At 43.8% G+C, this 21,771-nt stretch overlaps 3 protein-coding genes across 8 annotated transcripts; all 3 read left to right on the forward strand.

Annotated features, from left to right (window-relative positions):
- The first annotated feature begins 441 nt into the window (after nt 1–441).
- Nucleotides 442–1,885, forward strand: ndufc1 (NADH:ubiquinone oxidoreductase subunit C1). Its single transcript, XM_067247320.1, has 4 exons — nt 442–565; nt 1,086–1,189; nt 1,447–1,518; nt 1,744–1,885. Exons 1-3 carry the CDS (start codon nt 520–522, stop codon nt 1,504–1,506), a joined length of 210 nt encoding a protein of 69 aa, XP_067103421.1. The 5' UTR covers nt 442–519; the 3' UTR covers nt 1,507–1,518; nt 1,744–1,885.
- A 910-nt stretch (nt 1,886–2,795) lies between these two features.
- On the forward strand, nt 2,796–15,889 carry mgarpa (mitochondria localized glutamic acid rich protein a). Of its 4 annotated transcripts, none has more exons than XM_067247497.1 (8): nt 2,796–3,009; nt 5,873–5,973; nt 6,135–6,240; nt 7,502–7,528; nt 9,646–10,152; nt 12,711–13,871; nt 14,062–14,110; nt 14,216–15,889. In XM_067247497.1, the coding sequence occupies exons 1-7, from the start codon at nt 2,934–2,936 to the stop codon at nt 14,079–14,081; spliced, it is 1,998 nt and encodes a 665-aa protein (XP_067103598.1). In that variant the 5' UTR covers nt 2,796–2,933; the 3' UTR covers nt 14,082–14,110; nt 14,216–15,889. The 4 variants fall into 4 exon arrangements, with proteins under 4 accessions (XP_067103598.1, XP_067103597.1, XP_067103599.1 ...); XM_067247496.1 differs by having other exon boundaries at nt 12,711–13,864; XM_067247498.1 differs by having other exon boundaries at nt 9,667–10,152; nt 12,711–13,864.
- A 411-nt stretch (nt 15,890–16,300) lies between these two features.
- Nucleotides 16,301–21,635, forward strand: elf2a (E74-like factor 2a (ets domain transcription factor)). 3 transcript variants are annotated; one of them, XM_067247483.1, is made up of 9 exons: nt 16,301–16,637; nt 17,313–17,393; nt 17,612–17,837; nt 18,514–18,624; nt 18,784–18,897; nt 19,012–19,098; nt 19,322–19,514; nt 19,777–20,019; nt 20,208–21,635. In XM_067247483.1, the coding sequence occupies exons 2-9, from the start codon at nt 17,322–17,324 to the stop codon at nt 20,851–20,853; spliced, it is 1,692 nt and encodes a 563-aa protein (XP_067103584.1). In that variant the 5' UTR covers nt 16,301–16,637; nt 17,313–17,321; the 3' UTR covers nt 20,854–21,635. The 3 variants fall into 3 exon arrangements, with proteins under 3 accessions (XP_067103584.1, XP_067103586.1, XP_067103585.1); XM_067247485.1 differs by having other exon boundaries at nt 18,787–18,897; XM_067247484.1 differs by lacking the exon at nt 16,301–16,637 and adding an exon at nt 17,096–17,116.
- The last annotated feature ends 136 nt before the right edge of the window (nt 21,636–21,771 follow it).

Below are 21,771 nucleotides of genomic sequence, written 5' to 3' on the forward strand. Positions count from 1 at the left end.
AACCAGAAACAAAGTTATTACGGTCGTAATAATGTAATTATAATATATATTTCTTCATGGACACGTATGTTTGCATGGACATTTAATTATGCTTACATAGTGTGGTAAAAAACCTTGGATACAGATGATATAGATGCTTGTAGCATTCATATTTGACTAACATCGAGCACTTTATATTGAGGAGACGGGTTGAATTGCATGGATGCATTCAATTCCAAAAACACTCACATTCTTTCCTTGGGTAGTAATTAGAGGGTAGTTATTCAAGTCATCTGTACACACATATTTTAATTTTAAGTATTTATACTAAATAATTTAATTTATCTCTGGTTATAAGTGTTATCAGGCATGAATTTAACAAAGTAGAGAACGTATCTTTCTGGAATGGAATTTAGCCCAGCAGATCTTCATCGCCTTTTCTGTTATCTTGTACTGTACTAGCCAACCAGTTCGAATAATCAATCAAAGCACGCCTCGATCACACTGTGGGTGAGGGATTGCCTCTTGTGTGCTGCTAAAATGACACTCAGTCGGTTATTATCGCGGGCAGTAATCGTCAACAAAAGTAAGTGGCTGAAAAGTAGTAACAAATATTTAATAAATGGTAACGTTCTAACTGGGCTAGTTAGCTAATAAAACACTAGTATGTTTTTAGGCCTGACCTTAGCTTAGCTTAGCTTCTTCGACTAGCAAACCAATGTCAATACAGTACCAATACAGTCAGTCACACTGGCATTAACCCACTCGCCTAGGTTAGTCAAATCCTTGTGTGTTTTATATTTTGCAGCTAAATGTAAACATAGGTCTTACTTAATCGCTAATTACTTATGTAGCTAGAAAATTGGATTCAAATATATTTTGCGAAATATGTGCATAGCATAGCTGTCAGATTTATTGTAATTCATGACAAACTCATTGACTATCACATTGGTTTCGGATACCACTGAATAACTCCATGGGTTAGTGCTTGCTGAACACGATTACACTTTTTGTAACAAAAAAGCATCAAAACCCTACGCCTGTGTTCATGTTTCGTTGCTTTAAAACAACATGTTGAAAGTAGTCTATTGTTTGTTGAATCGCAGGTGGGACTAGGTCAGCGTTTACGGCTGGGAGGCCAGATTACAACAACCCAAACTGGGCGCGTGTTGGCTTGGCTTTTGGGACATCTGCATTCCTTTGGGGCCTGGTAAGTACTCCCTACTATCTAACACGGTACCCACTCTGGCCTCCGTGCTCTTTTTTTCTCCACTTTTTAAGCCCGCATAATGAACACAAAAATAATGAACACAAAAATATTAAGTAGCTATTGGTGTTGATCCTACACAAAACCAACACCTTTTATGTATTGGGGTGTGAACGCAAGATAAGAGATAGAATGTAGACCATAAATGTCTTTAAAATGGCCCATAAATGCTAACTAGAAATGTATGTTTCTGATTTCAGCTCTTCAAACAGCACAGCACAGATGTACATGAGTACAAAGTGAGCAATGGCCTGGAATAAAATCTCTGACATGTAAGTGTTGAATCTGTCAGGAAAAAATTGAAAGAAAACACAGAACTAACCTTTAAAAATAACTACAATCTTATTTTGAATCAGGCAATACGGGTTTGTTTCTTTATGGTGCCATTCTCATTCTTTAAATGATTAATTGTATTGTAATATATTCATTGGTAACACAAGCTCTGAAAATATATTTTTTTGTAAAAGTACTCAGTCAAATCATTGCTTTCTTTGCAGGACTAGAGCTGTTATCGACCTGGAGGGTCAGTCTCATTGATCCAATAGATGTTTTTCTTTTGTTTGTCTATTTTTTGGGGGGAGTGATAATCTTGTGTCCAGATTACCCTGTACTGTATAATAAAGTTATGAACATATATCACCCTGTGTCCTTCTCATAAACCAACAAGAGAGAGAGAGAGAGAGAGAGAGAGAGAGAGAGAGAGAGAGAGAGAGAGAGAGAGAGAGAGAGAGAGAGAGAGAGAGAGAGAGAATGAAGACACTGCAGCGTAAATGTTCACCTGCCAGATGACAACACCAAGACGGAGCATTGCCAGTGCCCATGTTGTCTTTGTCGTAAACAGATCAACTGCAGCATACAATTAGTTAACCAGATTACTGAGGACCCTGATGATGTGCAGTGCAGTTGTACTGAAGCTATTTGTTCTCACGTAGCTCTTGTGCTATTTATGCCTATTATGGTTGCTGTTTTAGATCAGATTCCACAGAGCCTAATGGTTGTCAGTAGGACAAGTAATGTAAATGGTAAAAGTCTACATTCTTTTCTGCTGCTATTTCTCATTTTTTGAGAAAAATGAGAACCCACACACACACACACACACACACACACACAAACAAATTACCTTTGTAGCTTCTTATGGGGAAAGGTGGTAAAATCCAAGTACTTTTATCTGCTTGTTACTGCTTGTTATCCTACTGTTTAACTCATATTCACACATTTGAAAACAACATTGCTAATAGTGAGTGAGCAAATATACTCTATACCAACAAAACAAATTCTGATCTCCGTTGTTTGGGCAAACCTAAACTATTCCAGGGGGTCACCCCTGTTATGGGATTTTACATTTAAATATTGATTTGAAGTTAATTTTGATTGTGCACTCCTATATTTATTTATAGGCCATATTTAATGTTGATGACATTAGGGTTTCATTTAAAAATATGCGTCAAACTACAATAAGATGAGAAACAATTCTGTTCGACCTTTTCCCGGTGAGGGTGCATGCGTGACGTGCGTTAGAAAGGGGGAGGTGAGAAGCCATCAAGAGAAATCAGTCGCACAGCAATCGCGTTCGAGGCAGGGCTCTTCCTCTCACACGCGGCCGACTAACAGCCAAGCAGTCATCCTGTCAACTTCCCAACTCACGCTGTGGGTTATTTCTCCTGTAGTTATCGGATAGAGCACTGCGATGTTTTTCTGCAGAGCGGCCTGGCAAAGATTTGGGCCTTTGGCACGGAAAACAGCCTACAGGTTATCTAGAGATGGTGAGTAGTAGACTGCCAGAACCCTGGAACACATTTTATATGTATGGGCATTTTACAATTTTTAAAATTCGTAATCTCTTAACTTGGCATTGTCCATGGGTAGGCTACTTTTCCGAATAGAACATTTTGTACTCAAGCAGCTTGACTTTGCTTAAACTGCCGCATTCAAAATGTGAAAGATGGCACCGGTGTTGTTTAACAGGGGGAATGAAGGTCAATTGGAATTTCTGGCAAAGATGCTCTTAATTGTTTCGTAAAGTGCATTTGGGTGTATATTGCGGAGCTAATTTGCCTACTTTAAAGGCAGTCAATTATATTTTCTCTCGAATGACTCACGTATAGTTTAAAGAATGCGAACAGGGCCTAAGACTTTATATGAAACAAACACATTGGTGCTTTGTTACGCAAACTCAACCTAAAGCGATACTGCTCTACCAAATCTTTAAATCCTCTTCAATCGTTTAATTACTCTGCGTGCGAGTCGCCGGTCTCAGATAAATTGTTACATTGTAAAGAAGGCGATTACTTTGTCTTGGATGTCAATATTAAACATTTATAATGACTATACGCTAAAATTGGACTACAGATTTGAAAGAAAAACCCAGTGTCTACTGATTGAAGCATAGCCATGAAGTATGATGTATTTATTTTATTTGAAATATCCATATGTGACCTTCAGTAGATCAAGGGTGCAACATAAATATGGTTCCTGCTCTTGCTCACGTGGTAGAGAACGTGTGACGGTGTCCTTAATGTATAGACAGCGGACAATGCAAGCGTCTCACTGTTTCAGCCCCACCTCTGCACACTCAAGCTGTGCTCAACAAAAACAATTGTCCAGCATTTATTGGTCCACTTTCTGTACATTAAGTACTTGGCGCTTCGATGCTGTCTGGCTTGTTGTTTATCCAATAGCCGTGATCAATTGTTCCATTAGGCCTATGTTATTGTATTATAAACCTGTCCATGGACGGGAAATGTACCAAAAAACGTCTAGAAAAGTAAAAAGAAATAAGCAATGTGTAAAACCGATCCTCCCGCTAGCTATTTCTCAATTGCTACCCCTCCCCTTACCTCATGGCACCCCTCTCTCTTGATTACGTAGCATTGGTCTGGCCATGCCAATGTTTTTGCTGTCTTTGCTTCGCCATTTTAAGCTCCATTTTCTCTCTTAAACCCACACATAGACGGGTGTCCCGCAGTTAAGAACCACTGGTGTCCTCGTATTGCGCAACGTCAACCCCTGATTATGCCTGTTTGTGTGTGTTCACTTCTCCGTGCTGGTGTCCAGTGAAGCACTGCTCACGCATGACGGGAGTCACGGATTCCTCCTTTACCACTGCCTCCAGAGGCACTCACCATTATACAGACCCTGAGGATAATATAGATTAATTCCATGACCTTGTGACCCGTCTCCCCTCTTCCTGTCAGGATGCTCACTACCTTAACCCTTTGACTCCCAGTACTTGAGGGTTTATCAGCTTAGCAGGTATAAATAACGAGGTGTTGGGGGAGAGCCTGGTTAGGGAGCTCAGTAGGGGCTGCAGTGACAGGCTTATCTCAGTGAGAGTATGAGGGGTTAAATCCCATTGGACACCATTGGGTCCTGTTGTGGTGGTTGTCAGGGAGATTCTATGAAGTTCATGTACAAGACCACGTCTTCACCGTGGCAACTGTTTGAACTCATTCGTTGAAGGAGATAACATTGTTCAGTAACATGAATACACATTTGACAAGGGAATGCTGGACAGCAGCAACACAAAGTAATACACAGCAATGTTGTCTGTTAAGATTAGTCAATAACGGGGTGCCCTGTTGGCTCACTGGGTAGGGTGTGTACCATATGGGATTCCAGTCTGTATATCCTCCCCTCTCTCTCCCCTCTACATTTTCTGTCTATCCAATAAAGCTTGAGATTGCCCAAAAATATATCTTTATTATTGTTATATTTATAGTTTATTACATTTATTAACCTTAGTTTGAGGCTCTGGATGTGCCGTCACATTGTTAAATGTTGATTCAGACAGGAAAGAATAGTTCTTCCCTCAGTGGTTTGACAAGTGAATGAAAAAGGTAAACACTAGAGTTCTGCCAACAGTATCTATTATGGTTGTTTACAAAATGCAACCTGATCCCTAAGGTTGAGGTATTCACTGGCAGAAGATACAGTCCCGTGTTCTAACAGCCAGTGTAGATATATTTTGCCTTAGAAATAAGATGTGTGCCTGATCTGAAATATGCCTAACATGCTTTAGGTGTTTTTTCTGTTTGTGAGGGCTCTGACCTGATCGCATTAGCAGGAAACTTGACACACTTCCGAAGTTAAAAAAACAAAGAGGTCGAGATAAAGTTATGTCATTTGCAATGGATTTATAGAATATGACATGCAATCAGGAAATTTGATTTAGTATACTTTCACAAAAACATGACTGTAGCCTAACCTTTCAAAAACCACATTGTGGAGTCTCCTGAGCATGATAGGAGTTCAATTGATTCTGACAGGCATATTCCTGGATTCCTAAACCCATTGCACACAATCCAATAACAGCAATGCCTTCTGCTGTAACAAAGCGTCTCGGGGCACCTACCCTCTTGCTCCGAGAGACGTGTCTGATAGGCTTGCACTCTGGGCCTATCTGGTTGCAATCTTTTTAAAGCCACCGCAGAGTATTTCCGGTTATCTATGGTAGAGGGTTGAGGGGTATCTTGGTTGACTACTTATTTGAGTACATCTTTTTTCATTGGAATCTCGTGTTTTTTCTCTCTCACCTTCAAAATACAAAAATAATAGGAGGAGATGACAATGCATTGTTCTATAAGGAGATTACATCACCTCTAACCACTGACCTTTACCCTTTTGCAGTGGTTCCTAGGCGTCAGATGTCATCGGTCCCAGGTGGAACTGGGGAGAACATTATCTATGCCCTTCTTTGTGGTGGGGCCTTCGCTGGATCAGTCACCTATGTGAGTGCCTGACGCCACCCCTTCCCACCACAACAAAAAACATGACATGACATTAACATGTTGTGAGTTGAGATGTTGTAACGCTCTCCTAGTAACTAACTTGTAATATCTGTGCATGCCACACGTCCTGAAATAAGACTTTCTTGTGTGTTCCGAAACAGGCTTACAGTACTGTGACGTCAGACCACGAAAGATTCAACGACCGCGTGGCTGAAATAAACGCGAGACCCAAGACAGAGTGGACACCCAAACCATGGCCCCCAAAGAGTAAGCCCCCCCTCCCCCCCCACTCCTTCCACCTCATCTGTCATTCACATCCAGGCAATCAACATCTGCTTCCTTAGTACATCACCTATAGAGTAGTTATCAATTACAGGTAAATAAAGCAAATCCAAAGAATCCTTTCAGGGCATGGAAAATCCCCACGGAGAAGTCCAGTGTTTGACCCTCATCCCTTTGACTCCTTAGCCCCTAAGTCAACAATTCGACCGCCAAATCACTGACTGATCTTTGCATAACAGGTGTCCTCTGGCTTTGCTGTGCATGTGGATAAAGCAAGAGATGTGGTCCAAACTAGGGATTGTGGGACAGTTGGAGGCCTGGATAATCTCTACTTATATCAGCGTGAAGAACGTCATTGACAGTGAACACGCACACACATACATCCACATTTGCAGGGTCATACTCCCAAAGCCTCTGCCTGGCCTGTCCTTATGTGTCATCTTGTTTCTTCAAGGAGACTTGATCCCACTGAGAACCCTGTTTAGCTGTGCAGGACCAAACACACACACACTCACAAGCACAGACACATGCAGAATTGGGCTCTTCAGTACCTCCACTACTTTCCTTCCCTGACACAAAGATCCAACAACACCAGGACATGACTAACTTCTAGAGGGGTGTCTGGGGTCAGCAGTTATTTAACAAGTACTTGGTCTCAACGTAGCTATGGAACCTCAGCCAAGACCATCAGTCCAGGTCTCCCCCATGGCACGTTCTCTGGCCTGGGCAAGGTGTTGCCCCTGGCGCCTGCCCATCTCTCCCCTGCGGCCCTCCACTATTCTCTCCTGCCAAAGCCACTTCCTACAAACAAAAACAATGTGGTTGTCCAAGTTCCACTGTGCATGTTCCACCAGCTGATATGTCAGTTGTGGATAGTTTACAAGCCATTAAGTTATTTATTTACTTTGGGAGATAGCCAAACTAAGAGCCAGATGAGATTAGATGCAATTATAGCAGCTTTATTTTTCTTGTGTGTGTATTTAGACTAGCTGTGATCATCAGAGCAGTAAACTAAACACATTTTATATCTGAGCACACTTAGCTGAGCTCACATTAGTCTTGTTAGTCTCACCGCTGACATTCATTGTGAGAGTGCAATGATAATCATTCAGTGTAAACCCCTACACATGGTAGATGCACGAGAACAACCATCCATCGGCTCACATTCGTATCTGCCAAACCATTCCATAAAATATTCTGTTCCTTCTAGAGCCTTCTGTGACTGTGATTCTGTCTCTGTTTTTAGGCAGGGATGGAGAGGAGGAAGAGGAGGGTGAGTGCCTTTGTGTGACTAATTACTGGGTTTTCTTTTCTTCTCACTCACAGCCTGGCTCTTAAATACTGAATGACCAATGAAGCACTGAATTTGGCAAGGGGTACTTTGGCATGGACTTACTCATTCTCACTATCTTATTCTCACTTATTGCCTTGACACTTTGAACGTGTGTTTTTAGGTGCACTCACAAAGCTAGGTCTCTCTTCAGCCTTGTTTACTAAAATGCATTTTCCAGATCAAATATGGGAGGAGGAGTAGCGGATTCATGAGCTCTGAAACACAGGTGGAATCAGAGTATTCAGATTGGTTTACTTAATCCAGATGGTTGAACGTTGTTGTTCACCATGTATGGTTGGGCTCCTGAATTCTCATTGGCTAGCCACTAAAGCACACTGTCATGTCCCTGTTCTGATTAATGATAAGAAGTGCTCTGCCTGAGTTTAAAAAAGGGCAGTCAGATTAATCAACAGTAAGGACTTTTCTGTATGCTTTATTAGTATCAGTGTTATATGCATCTTTTTTAATAATTTAGGTTTGGGGTAATATGTATCTATATTATATTGTAGAAGAATCAACTCACTTAAGGTGCCTTATTAAAGTGTTTAATATATCTTTAAAGTTAATCATAAATGCAATTAAATTGAATAATGTTCACTCATCTAAATACAGAATGACCCCACAGTACTAAGTTTCAATTACTTTGAATTGTATAGAGGTAGAACTTCTTGGTGTTCCTTCTCAGCATCTGACGCCCTCCCTGTTTTCCCTAACTTGATCCTGTTGGCCAAAAGACCTGTTAATCAGAACAGGGGCCTACCCTTCCATGACACTCTGCTCCACCCCAAAACAAATACTGTCCTTCCCCTTTCTCACATTCAGTCCTCCCTTCCCCCCTTCCAAACCTTCAAAAATTGATTTCTCTACTTGCTGTCTACATTGAGTCCACACTTAAGGCCCTTCATCAAACCGAGACAACAGGTGACTTTGTCATAGAGTGCCACAATGAGGGGATTTGTTGGACGGTGCATTGCACAAGCATCCACGTACTCTTAAGATGTAAAGAATACGTAAAAGATGCATTACATGTAGTTCAACAGTATAGTCGTCGTTCGATTTGAAACATGTAATTTTACCTGTTAATTCTTAATGTTAAAAGCAAAAATAATCTTTTTGCTAATTGTCTGTATTTTTTTGCTCTTTTCAGTGTTGTAAGGCTAAATACGGTCCTCTGCGGCCTACGCATCAGGGGACTATAGAACTGGACTCTTTGGATGAATCTGGGGGAAATTCCTCTCTTCGTCTTTCCTCTTCTTCTGTACTGCTAAGAACTAGTCCAGTCAAATGCTTGTCACTAAACTTTGTAACTCCTGGATGCTTCTCATTGCGTACTCTGCTTTTATTCATTTCACATTGACTAAACTGATGCTACATTATGGTCTCTTGTTGATGTAATGTTAAATGAAAATTGATAAATGACAAGAGAAAAAAAAAGAAAAAAAGTCCCCTGACTGAGATTAAATAAACACGCACAAAACACCTGGACTGTCTCTGTTATTGTTAGACTTACAAGTTCCAGGTTCTGTTAGCCTTGATTGGATGGTAAGGCACTTTTTACCCCCTCCCCAATATCCCACTCCATAACCTCATTACTCTTCTCCTCCCATCCACCCACCCCAATTGATCTTTTTCTTCTCTCTTTCACTCTGGTTTTATGCATTGTTCTTTTTCTTTATCTCCCGGGTTTGCATGGCGTTCTGTTCTGAGGTCTCTGCTGCAGTGATGTTGCTCTGCTCGTTTGTTTTACCCCCTGCAGGTGTGGGACATGGTTTGGAGGGGTGGTAAGAGGTTTGAAGTGGTGTGGGTGTGTGTGTGCGCTGAAGTGGATGTGTGTTAGTTCGAGATATAGGAGTTACTTAATATACAGTTTATTTCAAATCATTGTGTGTAAAGATGTACATGATAGGATGCAAAATAAGAGATGTATGAGAAACATGCCTATACAGATGTTAAGATTGTATAGATTTATAATGGCATACTGAAGCAAGTTGGGAAAAAATGAGTGTTAAAGGGAAAAATAAATAAATGTTTCTGATAGTTTTGCATTTTCGTTTCAGGTGAGGGTGCTGAGGAAGAAAGTGAGGCTGCTGAGGAAGAAGGTGAGGCGGCCGCAGAAGAGGCTGGAGGGGAGGAGGGTGAGGCTGCTGCTGAGGCTGAGGCTGAAAGTGAGGCTGAGCCTGAAGCTGAGCCTGCAGAAGAGGTCGCCGAACCAGCAGCTGAGGAAGCGGAAGCAGCTGTTGAGGCGGAGCCTGCCGCCGAGGCGGAGCCTGCCGCCGAGGCGGAGCCTGTAGCAGTTGAGGCCGAGGCAGCACCAGCATTGGAAGCGGAACCGGCAGCAGCAGAGACTGTGGTGGAGGAGATCGCAGCTGCGGTAGCCGAGACCGCTGAGGTAGTCGTTGAAGTCGCAGAGGTAGTCGTTGAGGCAGCCCAGGAAGTGGAGGCAGCAGCAGAGGAAGTAATCAAAGTGGCCGAGGCCGTGGAGGTGGCGGCGGAGGCTATCGCCGCCCCCGTGGTTGCAGAGGAGACAGTTGCTGCTGCAGCAGAGCCGGAGGCAGAGAGCAATGGTACGGCCCCTCCCCCTGAGGAGGAGGTAGCATCTGAGGCTGCTGATGCCTGAGTTTCCTCTCACACCCTCACACCTGTGCTAACACACACAGCCCACCAATAGAAAGGCGTACACTTAAAAATAAATAAAAAATCTCATCATACCACTAGTAACAGAGCCATACCTAATAGCCTAACACTGGTCCCCTCAGTCGTGAACATAAAATGATTTATGAATGAGTTTTTCCTTGCATTACCTAGGTTGCAGATTCCTTATGTGAGTTCTTTCAGAATGAACAAATCCATGTTTAAAAAAAATATATTTTCCCTAGTATTTATTGGAATGGCAAGGAGTAAGAATACTGCTGATTGGACATAGTTGTGAAAAGAGAGAAGACAGAGTAGATTATTCTGTTATTTTCCCCTTTCTTCACACTTTTGTTTCTGTGTGCTGTAGATAATATATATGATTTTAACGTATTGCTTGACAAAGTCCCTTTCCAGGTTATGTTCAGGATATTGTTGATGGGGTGCAAGTCCTAATAATGCTTGTATCATAAAGGCCATCTGTTCATGAGTTCACTCTTCAACAGTGGAGAGAAACACATCATTAGACCCTGTATAATTTAGCAGTAAGAGCCTCATTACTAGACATGCTACTTCAGTTAAGGATGTATGATTATGAAGAACCCATGCTATTGAGACAGTAAGAATAGAGATACATCGTTAACCAAGTCACTGTGCTCCCATAATTCTTTACCAAAGTCCTGCTTCTCCTGACAAACCTCCTTACTTCTGGGTGTAAACGTTTTGCCATCCAGGGTAGCCCTCAAGAGGAGGTTCTAATCATGCACCATTGTATTTACCCAGCTGGGCTACCTTGGAAGACAAAAAGGCTATACCTTGCTTCTTTTTCCCTTCTACCCTTCAAATACTGCCACTCACCTTTGACCTCCAGAGGACTTGGCTGATCTCACATACAGACAATCTCTCACCTGTCAGGTTGCATGCACAAACAAAACAAACATGAAAACAAGCAAATGCTCCATTTGTTACCTCTGTTTGTAATGTGTAAAGCCCTGGCCACAACTGATCACTAACAAATCAGGCTGTGATTTTTTTCTTTTTACTACTGTATTTCTTTTTTCAAACCTTGAGTGCTTCTCTGCCATATATCACTGAGTTGGTACACGCCAATGTAATGTGGAAGCTTTTGTTCATCTGAACTGCTGTCTGTCTCATCAGCTATGTGATGGCTTTACCTCTAGACAAACTCTGAAACCTGTACAAGCTCTGTAACTGTTGCGGTGTGTTTTATTCTTAACTGTAAATGAACAAGTGAAGTAGTAAGTCTAAAGAGACATAAGGAACTCAAACGTGTGGTCTTTCTAGACATGATCCTTTAACTGGCTAAAACAGTGGTAGTGTCAACTGATGAAGGGAATTCTACGAGCCATACAATAAAAGTATTGTCAAACTGGAAAGAGCCATTCCCGTGTTTAATTTGTCTGAATTTGGTCTGCTTACGCTAACGGCTACGCTTATAGGGTTTTTGGTGTCGAAAACGGCGTTCTAAAACGACGCGGTTTGAGAAAGTACGTCGGCAAGCATGCCTAACATTATTAATTTGTTTGGTATGGATATATCTAGCATTTTCTAACTTTGCTGCATATAGTAAGAAAGGATTTGCCCAAAATATATTTGTCTTATTTTGATTCAAAGTTTTTCAAGTATTGTTTTGTAAATGGAGCTTTAAATTATACTTAAATGTATTTCAATCAAACTACCATTCAATCTGGTGTGTGTATTCTTCGTGATATTTGGCAGGAAAGCCTTTCACATGGTGTGGCCCATTTTTTTTTCCATTGAGTTGGGTGCAACGGTTACAAATACATTGTATGTTTTAAATTCTCTACTCACTTTGTGAATGGATTATTGGCTAATGCACTTTCTGTCCTGAGATACATGTCTAACGGTCTGTGCTTTGTTGTCCATCTGGTGCACTTACACACAATTCCATAGTCAACTATACTCAATAGTTTATTCCACCGACTCGTCGTCTTGACTTGCGTGCACACACTGCTCATTCCTGTCAAATATCAGGACGTTTCTCATCTTTCCCTCTTCTACTGTGCCTGCTTTCTGCCCCAATGTCAATGTTCTTCCTGTATGCCTCAGTAGCTGTAGTTTTACACCTGTAAGCCTCGTCAGTATTTTAACATCATCTAACCCACCATGGTCGCTTATGGGAGTCAATTGCTCTTTTATATCAAATTCCCAAAACATACACATAATCCGCTTTGGATTCCGGATTGGAATATTTATTTGACATGGTTGGGCATTGTGCATTCTCTAAAACTAACCGACTTGCTAAAAACTTTATTTTGACCTTTCTTGGGATATGTAAAACCTTCACTTTATTGCTAGCATGGCTACCTACCCCACTTTTTTAGGAAACTAACTGAAAGTTACACCAACACTGGATACATTAACAGTCACAAAGTTACGGCATGGGCTTCAGTCCTTCAGCAAGGAGTGAGTGAGTGATGCTTGGGTTGTGATGGATTCTGTGTTGCAGTGGCCAGTGTGGACCTGCTTGCAGCCGCCTCGTCCATTGAGGTGAAGACTGTTGAGCAAGTTGAAGCTGTCATACCAGTGGAAAGTGTTGTTGAGAACGAAGCACCAGTGGAGGCTGCACCAGTGGAGGCCACTCCTGTGGAGGTTGTCCCAGTAGAAGCTGCCCCAGAGGCCGAAACACCAGTGGAGGCTGCCCCAGTGGAGGCTGCCCCAGTGGAGGCTGCCCCAGTGGAGGCTGCCCCAGTGGAGGCTGCCCCAGTGGAGGCTGCCCCAGTGGAGGCTGCCCCAGTGGAGGCTGCCCCTGTGGAGGCTGCCCCTGTGGAGGCTGCCCCTGTGGAGGCTGCCCCAGTGGAAGAGGCACCTGTGGAGGCTGCCCCAGTGGAGGCTGCCCCAGTGGAGGCTGCCCCAGTGGAAGAGGCACCTGTGGAGGCTGCCCCAGTGGAGGCTGCCCCAGTGGAAGAGGCACCTGTGGAGGCTGCCCCAGTGGAGGAGGCACCTGTTGAGGTTGAGGCTGCAGCAGCTGAAGCACCAGCAGAGGCTGCACCAGCCCCAGTAGAAGAGGCCCCAGCTGCCCCAGCAGAAGTTTCCCCTGTAGTTGTTGAGGTTGCACCATCAGCAGAAGTTGCCCCAGCGGTTGAAGCCCCAGCAGAAATTGCCCCAGCGGTTGAAGCCTCAGTAGACGTTGCCCCAGCGGTTGAAGCCCCAGTAGAAGTTGCCCCAGCGGTTGAGGCCCCAGTAGAAGTTGCCCCAGCAGAAGTTGCCCCACTAGAAGTTGCCCCAGCGGTTGAAGCCCCAGTAGAAGTTGCCCCAGTAGAAGTTGCCCCAGTAGAAGTTGCCCCAGTAGAAGTTGCCCCAGTAGAAGTTGCACCAGTAGAAGTTGCCCCAGCGGTTGAAGCCCCAGTAGAAGTTGCCCCAGCGGTTGAAGCCCCAGTAGAAGTTGGCCCAGCGGTTGAAGCATCAGCTCCAGCAGTTGTGGAAGTAGCAGCAGAAGCAGCACCTGAGGAAGCCTCTGTCTCAGAGCCCAAGAAAGAGTACATTGTGGTGGTACTGGAGGGAGCACCCAAATCTGACAAGAGTCCCAAAGTCCTGGGAGTCGGCCCCATGACTGGAAGGATCATCCCAGCCCCAGAGGAAGATGAAGCCCCGGCTGCTGAGGTAACAGGTAATCTCAGTACTAATCCCATAACAAGTCAAAACAGGAACTAATATTTAGGTTAAAGGTAGATTTGTGATTTGTGTGCAGTTAGATTAATTGATAATTTAATATAATATAAATTAAATTAATGTTCAAATCTACAAATATTGTAGATTATATAGAAAATATTATTGCTAATAAAGACGTTTTTCCTCAGGGCAAGCGGCGGCTGCTTAGGATGCAAATGCAGTAGGTCCAGCTGTGAGGTACTTACTTTTCTGTTGCCAGTAGAACCCCCAGTATTGAATACTTTATTTCTGCACAAAAATAACTATGAACATTACATTTAACTTTTTTGCCTCCTGTTCTAGAAATCTCCTGGATCTCTCATCTCGTGAAATATTTCCCCCAAGGAAGAGAAGAGGATGTGCCTTTCCCCAACCTCCCTCCAATCGCAGACCCCTCTCCTCAACACCCCTTACCTTTTTCCCTGTATCTGTAGTTTAAAACTTGTCATCTCCCTATCTCGCTCCAGGGATTTGTCTGTACATGTACGTTAGTCATGTGATGCCTGCTTTATGAAACAACCACCTGGAGTATTTTCTGGATATACACTCCTGTTCCTTTTACAGTTGCCTAAATGTAAAACTCTAGTTCATTTAAGAAACATTGGCAATTGGCTTACATGGCTTACTACACAAGACAACCTGTGACACTGCATACACATATTGGTATATACTCTCCTCCCTTAGGGCACACAATTTGTGTTTTTGCCTGGTTACAACTGTGAAGGGTAAGGTTGTCTTCTCGGCGGTCGTTTCCCAAACTCTGTCCTAGTTTACTACACCTCAGAGACCTCACTGTAAAGCACTGCAATGGTGTTTGCTTTGTCAGAACCAAATGCAGTGGTACACACTTCCCAGCCTATCACTCATCTACCACCTTACAATAGCGAGGCCTGTATTTGTGTGTGACCAGCATCCTTGAACAAACCTGTTATTCTTCAGGTCAAACTGGTTTTAATGTAAAAATCACAATTATTTGCAGCTTTGAAGCTAAAGTGGTCTGAGACACTTTTTAATTACACCTCACTTTACAAACTTTACATGGGTCTTTCTTGGGGAACGTTACTCAGTAGGCTACCTCACTACCTCACTTGTTCTTTGTTGTACCTTTTGGAGAACTTCACTTGAATATGCCAGTGTTACAGAAAGCATCACAAACCAAATTTGCCAGGTTGATTCCATAGTTTATGAAGTCACAGCTGAATAACCAACCATGTTTGTGTCCTAACACTAGAACAGCATCACCTCTTAAGATTTCATAAGGCAGACATTTTCATCGCTTTACCTTCTCCCTCCCCTAGTTGCTGTTTTCCCCTTGATTGACACAATTGCAGGAGTCTATACATGTTTTCCCAAACTATACCCCACAGATTATCCTCTGGATTGTTGGAATAACATCTACAAGAAAATAAGGATCACTTGAGCAAGTTTTGGACTGCATAGGATGGGTTTTTGGCTTAGTACAAGCTGTTTTGGTGAATCTGTCAAAAGAGGCACTCAACTGATCCCATTGGTGTCTAAGTCCGTTGTTTCAGTGTGCCATCATTGGTGATGTTTTTCATAGGCTCACAGGAAGTGGTTTATGGTAATGAGTTTTGAAAAACAGATATTGAAGGCTAACCAACTGAATAGCTCAATTTGATCAAGAAAGTCCAAATAAGTACTTATCAGAGAATCCATAGAGTAATGTATTGTGTTTGACAAAATAATTTTCTCTTAGCTTCACTCACTTGTTATATTTAATTTGTTGCTGTTTTAGTCATTTTAAAAAGGGACCGAGATGTTGAAACGAATGTAAGCTTATTCCTAATTAATCAAGATTGTTCAGTGTCTGCCTTCATGTTTGCAGGCAGGTTTTATAATAGTGGTTTGTTCTGCTCTGTGAATGGATGGCTTGGCAGTGGTCTAGTTAAGGCCAGAAACTGTGACAGACTGTGACACATTGCTGTTTTTGTGAAATAAAGAGGTAATCAAAAGGAACGTTGGTTTGTTTTGACTTCCCTTTCAATAAATGTTTCTATCTTTATCCAACACACACACTCACAAGCAAACATGTTCGTGCTACAAGAATCATTTGCCACCTTGTCTTATCTCATATGCGTTTTGCATTGTTAAGTATACATTAGTAGCATAAACAGCTTATTACAGCAAGCCGGTTGTACAATTACTTCATGCTGCGTCCACAAACTCAATCATCCATGACATATGTATTGCATAGATAACTTTATCGGCCTTTTATAAATAGAGATGTTTTGTATGTGCCTGAAGGCCGCTTAATGGTTACAAAGACAAGACTAAGCAAGCAAACTCTCGGCCCGTGTCACGGATGGGTGTCATGACGTCATCGTGACTAGTGTGTCATTCGCCAGCGGTCTCTGAGGTTGACCTGAATCTCCTGGCAAAGAGAGGGCGCGCAGGAAAGCAACGGGAAAGATAGATCTTTAGATCATGGAAAATAGCGATAATCAAAACATTGAAGTTTGTGTAGCAGCGTTCTTATACGTAATTGAAAACCATTAGTTTGCCAAAGCGACTAGCTAGCTTACGAGATAGCCAACTGCTAAATCAGCTAGCAAACACTTAAAAGTAAGGAATCGCGACGGCCTTGTCAACTTGGCTAGCTACTAGCTAGCTATCAAGCTCGCTGTGTTAGCTAGCTGCATAGCTACACAGGCCTAACGTTTGCTTGAGGCTATACTCTACGAAAATTACAAGACATTACAAGAAGGTGAGTTGCGAAGTTTGTGTCAGTGCATGTAGTTTTTAGCATGCATAAAATACTGAACCTACATATATTGTAGCACAAGATGGATACAGGCGTTAGCTAGCTGGCTAATGCTACCAACAACTAGTAGCTAGCTAGCTAGCGAAAGTTAGCCATCCTGCTTCTTTTTTTTAAGGCTACCGTTCTTAACTTTGCAGCTAGCAAGCTTTCTAACAAAATCTTACACTTGTGCACATCAATTAACAACCACTTTGGCCAGCTAGCTAACTAATGTAAAGGTAATCGGCCAAATAATACTTAACTCGTTGGCCAACGACGTAGCTATATAACGGTGTAGCCTAACAAGCTACATCTTAACTGCCAAACACCAAACCGTGATGTAAACATTCGGGGCATGCTTGTGAATTTCGTGTACCAATTGTCCCATCATAATGCAGTGCACGGAAACCTGAAAAGGTGTTGCAACTGATTCGTGGATACGTGTATGTTGTTACCTTTTTCATTTAATTTCACATAATGAGCATAGTCGGTGCATACGCATAGATTGTGTACTTCATAGTGAAGCGCGAGTAATGTTCTTTCCACAAGGACAACTTTCAGTATTCCTTGGCAAGAAATAGCCTTTGGGATGGCCCTGTCCCTATTTCACACATCATTCTATGTTGGCATTATCTTCAGGAATGAGTGATGACCTCTGTAGTGGTGGCAGATGGAGGAGGGAACGTTGTGGAGTATGTAACTGTGATTGAGGAGGAGCAGGTAAGAGTTTAACCGCCCTGTCCTTCTTTGTCAGTTGCTTTTTGTCATCCCTATAAGTCCTCTCAAAAAGTAAACATAACATGACCCTGCTCAGCTACTACGTTCTCAGCCAGGAACACCATGTACCGACCGCTGTTGTTCAAACCACCTTGCATTTCTCTATTGGCATTGTGGTGATGCTGAAGCATAAAAACATCTGTCTCTAACCTCCCTGCCAGAGTGAGACTCCTGGGGATGAGGGCCAGGAGGAGATGGTGGTGATGGAGGATGAGGAGGAGGTGGAACAGGAGGAGGCAGAGTGTCCTGCTGTCATCGTGGAGGAGGTGCCCAGCGCACAGGTGGAGCAGTGCTACGCTGCCCAGGTGCTGGTGTACGATGACGAGACCTACCTGATGCAGGGCGTGGCAGAGGAGCAGGAGGTGGTGACGGAGGTGGTGGAGACCGGTGAGTCTGGGTGGGAATACGGGCAGTGGTACAGACCGGTTTAGGAACAGACAGTATGGTGTTATTGAAGATTGGATAGACTCGCGTTTGGACGATGATGAATATTAGCGGTTTGATTTGAAGGGTTATGTTTGTGATGGATCGATAGACGTGTGTGAGTGTTGTAAGGAGAGAAGCTGTAGTGCGTGAACTGTGCGTTTCTACAACCTCAGACAGCTTTATTTGGTGGAGAAGCAGACCAGATATATATAATGGTAATAATGAACAAATGCTGTCTATTACTATGAAGTGTTTGACCAATGTCATACTGTACATAATATTAAGGGCTGTAGATACCCTGCCAAGCTTTGAGCTGTGTAATAAATAGAACAGACCAGAGTATTGTTCCCTCCAAGAACTAACCCCAACAAACTCAGTTATGTCCTCTAGTGGTGGATGTATACAAGTGCATGACCTTGAGCCCTCTACGGTTTGGTGTATAGAGACTGTAGAAAGCTGTAGAAAGACAGGGGGTGCATGAAGAGTGTGGGGTGCACAAGATGGTAGAGGAAACTATTTGGATTGTCATGTCAGGTAAGCAAACACCGAACGCTGTAACTTTCTATTTTTCTCACCTCTGGTATCCCTTCCTCTCCTCCCTCACCCTCTCCTCCCTCACCCTCTCCTCCCTCTGCAGTGGAAGTGTCCAGTCACGGGGACATGGTGTGTTTCGACAAAACCTTTGAAGCTGCCGAGGCTCTCCTGCACATGGAATCTCCGTCTGGTGTACTTCATGACCGTCACTCAGGTACTCATTTCCCTGTTCCTGTTCTTGTTGATGTGTTTAAAATGGGATGGCGTTTAGCAACTTTCGAGGTTCACTCATCCATTTCTGTTTATTAATCAGACTTTTGTTGTTTCTCTTTTTTCCCCTCCTGCCCTCTCACTCCCTGCCTTTGTCCTCCAGTAGAAGATGTGATGATGGAGACCGTGGTGGAGGTGTCTACAGAGTGTGAACCCATAGAGGAAGACACCTTCCCCATCCCCCCAGACTGTGAGCCTGCAGTCAAGAAGAAGAGAGGTACAGAGCTCACAGCTGTATTTTTAACGTTCATTTTAGGATGTTTATGTACAGATGGTAGGATTGAACATCGGAGGGTTTTCAGCTAAGTTCTTCTGGGGGCTTTTTCGCTAGGGGGTGGAAGGAGGCCTAAGACTCACCAGCCTGCGTCCAACGGCTCCATCGACCTGGGGATAAGGAAGAGACCCAGAGAGGGGAAGGGTGCGTGCCTCTCTCACACACTGCACCTAGCACACCCTCACACTTGGACACAGGGTGGTCACACATTGGAGAAACATATGACTTGTGTTTATCAAACCCCAACAAAAGGGTGCCTTCCCTCTAGTTGGACTTGTAGGACTAGGAATTGCACTGAATTTTGCCAAACAATAAAAATAAATCAGTTAATTATTTTTTTCCACCACCCCCTAACCGTGTCCTCCAGGCAACACAACGTACCTGTGGGAGTTCCTGCTGGACCTGCTCCAGGACAAGAACACGTGTCCCAGGTACATCAAGTGGATGCAGAGGGAGAAAGGCATCTTCAAGCTGGTGGACTCCAAGGCCGTGTCCAAGCTGTGGGGGAAGCACAAGAACAAGCCTGACATGAACTACGAGACCATGGGCCGGGCGCTCAGGTGAGGCAGGGGGAGTTGGAGGGGAGGTTGTCGTCTGGGGAGGTCAAAGACAAAACCGTATCAAGAGTTTTAAGATTGCTACTGAATATTTATTGTCCTTGTCTCCTCCCTCACCCACACTGAGACAGCCTGATAGACTTAACACATCTTGTTCCTTTTGAGTGTTTCTGGAGGTTACCAAGAGCAGTCGATGACTGGGGTATAAGCATTTGTAACAGGTGATCTAGAATGTTATGTGTTCTCGACTGTCTCCTGTGGCCAGATACTACTACCAGCGGGGCATCTTGGCCAAGGTGGAGGGCCAGCGGCTGGCCTACCAGTTCAAGGACATGCCCAAGAACATCCGGGTCATCGATGACGAGGAGGGGGAGGAGGGAGAGGAGGATGAGGGCATGGCCTCCGAGCACCAGCAGGCTGTCAACGCCCTCACCTCCGACACGGCCGCCATGCCCGTCCAGACTCAGCAGAGCTACGTCACCGTCATCCCCTCAGCAACGGGCTCCAGGTAAGGAGGATGGAGGAGAGGGCTTAATTGTGTGGGCCGTGAGGCTAGAGTGAGGGGATTGTTTGGGCAAGGGGCTGTTTTTGGTTTTCTTCCTCTTTTCCAGTTCATCGTACTATCACGGATAAAGTTTAACACAGATCTCTTCTCTCTCTCTCTCCCTCCCCTCTACCTAATTGCCTCACTGTCAGTATATGTAGGACTCTTCGCGCCATGCCTGTTGTCATGACAAACTCTCTGGGCCAGGTGACGTTGAACACCTCACCCATCTTCACCAGTGCCGTCCAAGCACCCGTCACCGTTGGCAACGTGGGAGCTCCAACTAAACTCGTGATCCAGGCCATGCCCACCATGATGCCAGCAGGAACCAAGAGTGGAGACAAAATCACCATCATCACTATTCCCGCTAACCAGCTAGCCACGCTAATGCAGGCTAACTCCTCTGGCCAACTAACCCAGTTCATCCAGGCTAAATCAATAAGCCAGTTAGCGCAAGCTAAACCCACAATGCAGTTAACACAGGCAAGGCCACCAGCCACCCAGATTATACTGGCCAAAACTGCTGTGTCCCCTGCCCCTGCACAACCCCTGGCATTTCAGCCCCCGGCCCAAGTCCCTCCTGTAGCGAACCCTCAGCCCTCCCTTTCCACGGTCACCACCAACACCCCTGTGTCAGCGAGCCCATCCCCGGTACCCACCGCCCTCAAACAAAACCCTGTTTCATCCCAAACCACAGCATCCCTGGAATCTGACCTGCCCCCCTCTGCAGAGGACAGCCCGTCTCCCAAGCCCAGCGCTTCATCTTCAGCCCAGAACCAAGAGCCCCCGTCCTCCTGAGAGGGTCCCCCTCAGGATTATCTGCGGTTGGTGGAGGTCAGAGAGCTTCTGACTATGGACACTGTGAAGATGAGCCCCTCTCACCATCACCAACCCAACCCCCATCTCCACCCCACTCCTCTGGCTGGAGCTGTTGGGATTCAGACCCTTAGAGAGGAACTCCTTTCTGGGTTGGACTTAGCTGAGAGTCCCCTACCTCGAGCTAGTCCTGGTCCACAACTGGAACTGATGGCACATCCTCCGCTCAGTTTGTCAGTCAGCAAACGACAACAGGAAGGAAGGAACGTTCTGCCTACACGCTTTAGAGCTCATGGAATCCTTAAAAAGATGGGCTGCCTTAGATTGTAAATTAAAAATCTTTTTTTTGTAAACAAAAACATAATATAAAAAAAAGCCTGACAAGATTTTGTGTAATGAAATGAAAAAAAAAAAAAAAAAAAACTTTTTGATACTTTGCAGCAAGGCTATGTATGCATTTGAGGTTCAATGCAAAGAAGTTCTGTCTGTCATATAGTTTGAATCCTTGCTTTTCATCCTAGGGGGCTCTGTTTCCCTGTCTAGTCTTCTTACTCTCACCCATTCCTCATAGCACTCTACCCTGTCACTTGTTCTATTCTTTTTTTTTACCATAGGGGGAAAAAGGGAGTGAAAGGTTGTCCGTCTGTCAATATGGAACTAGATAAGTGTACTCCACGTTTGAAGTATATGCTATTTTCTTGTACTCTCAAAGTGAATTGAAGTAGATTTTACTGAAATATGTATTATAAAAAAACAAATATGAATGGAAGCCTCTTGGTTTGTGATTTACCCCTACTGTTAACTTAGTCCCTACCATCAGCATGAACATTGGCATGTCTAATAGTTTGGAATATCAAACTGACAAATTCCATTTGATAAGTGCTTGGACATTGCTCTTTT

The sequence above is a fragment of the Osmerus mordax genome, chromosome 12 (assembly GCF_038355195.1).
Source record: "Osmerus mordax isolate fOsmMor3 chromosome 12, fOsmMor3.pri, whole genome shotgun sequence".
Classification (NCBI taxonomy): domain Eukaryota; kingdom Metazoa; phylum Chordata; class Actinopteri; order Osmeriformes; family Osmeridae; genus Osmerus; species Osmerus mordax.

Bases quoted from the DNA above. Each gene is read 5' to 3' on its own strand.
- ndufc1 (XM_067247320.1), top strand. From the start codon at position 520: ATGACACTCAGTCGGTTATTATCGCGGGCAGTAATCGTCAACAAAA. The intron at 566-1,085 runs GTAAGTGGCTGA...GTTGAATCGCAG, and splicing joins GGCAGTAATCGTCAACAAAA to GTGGGACTAGGTCAGCGTTT. The intron at 1,190-1,446 runs GTAAGTACTCCC...TTCTGATTTCAG, and splicing joins CTGCATTCCTTTGGGGCCTG to CTCTTCAAACAGCACAGCAC.
- mgarpa (XM_067247496.1), top strand. From the start codon at position 2,934: ATGTTTTTCTGCAGAGCGGCCTGGCAAAGATTTGGGCCTTTGGCACGG. The intron at 3,010-5,872 runs GTGAGTAGTAGA...ACCCTTTTGCAG, and splicing joins CTACAGGTTATCTAGAGATG to TGGTTCCTAGGCGTCAGATG. The intron at 13,865-14,061 runs GTAACAGGTAAT...GTTTTTCCTCAG, and splicing joins ATGAAGCCCCGGCTGCTGAG to GGCAAGCGGCGGCTGCTTAG.
- elf2a (XM_067247483.1), top strand. From the start codon at position 17,322: ATGACCTCTGTAGTGGTGGCAGATGGAGGAGGGAACGTTGTGGAGTAT. The intron at 18,898-19,011 runs GTACAGAGCTCA...CTTTTTCGCTAG, and splicing joins TGCAGTCAAGAAGAAGAGAG to GGGGTGGAAGGAGGCCTAAG. The intron at 20,020-20,207 runs GTAAGGAGGATG...CCTCACTGTCAG, and splicing joins CCCTCAGCAACGGGCTCCAG to TATATGTAGGACTCTTCGCG.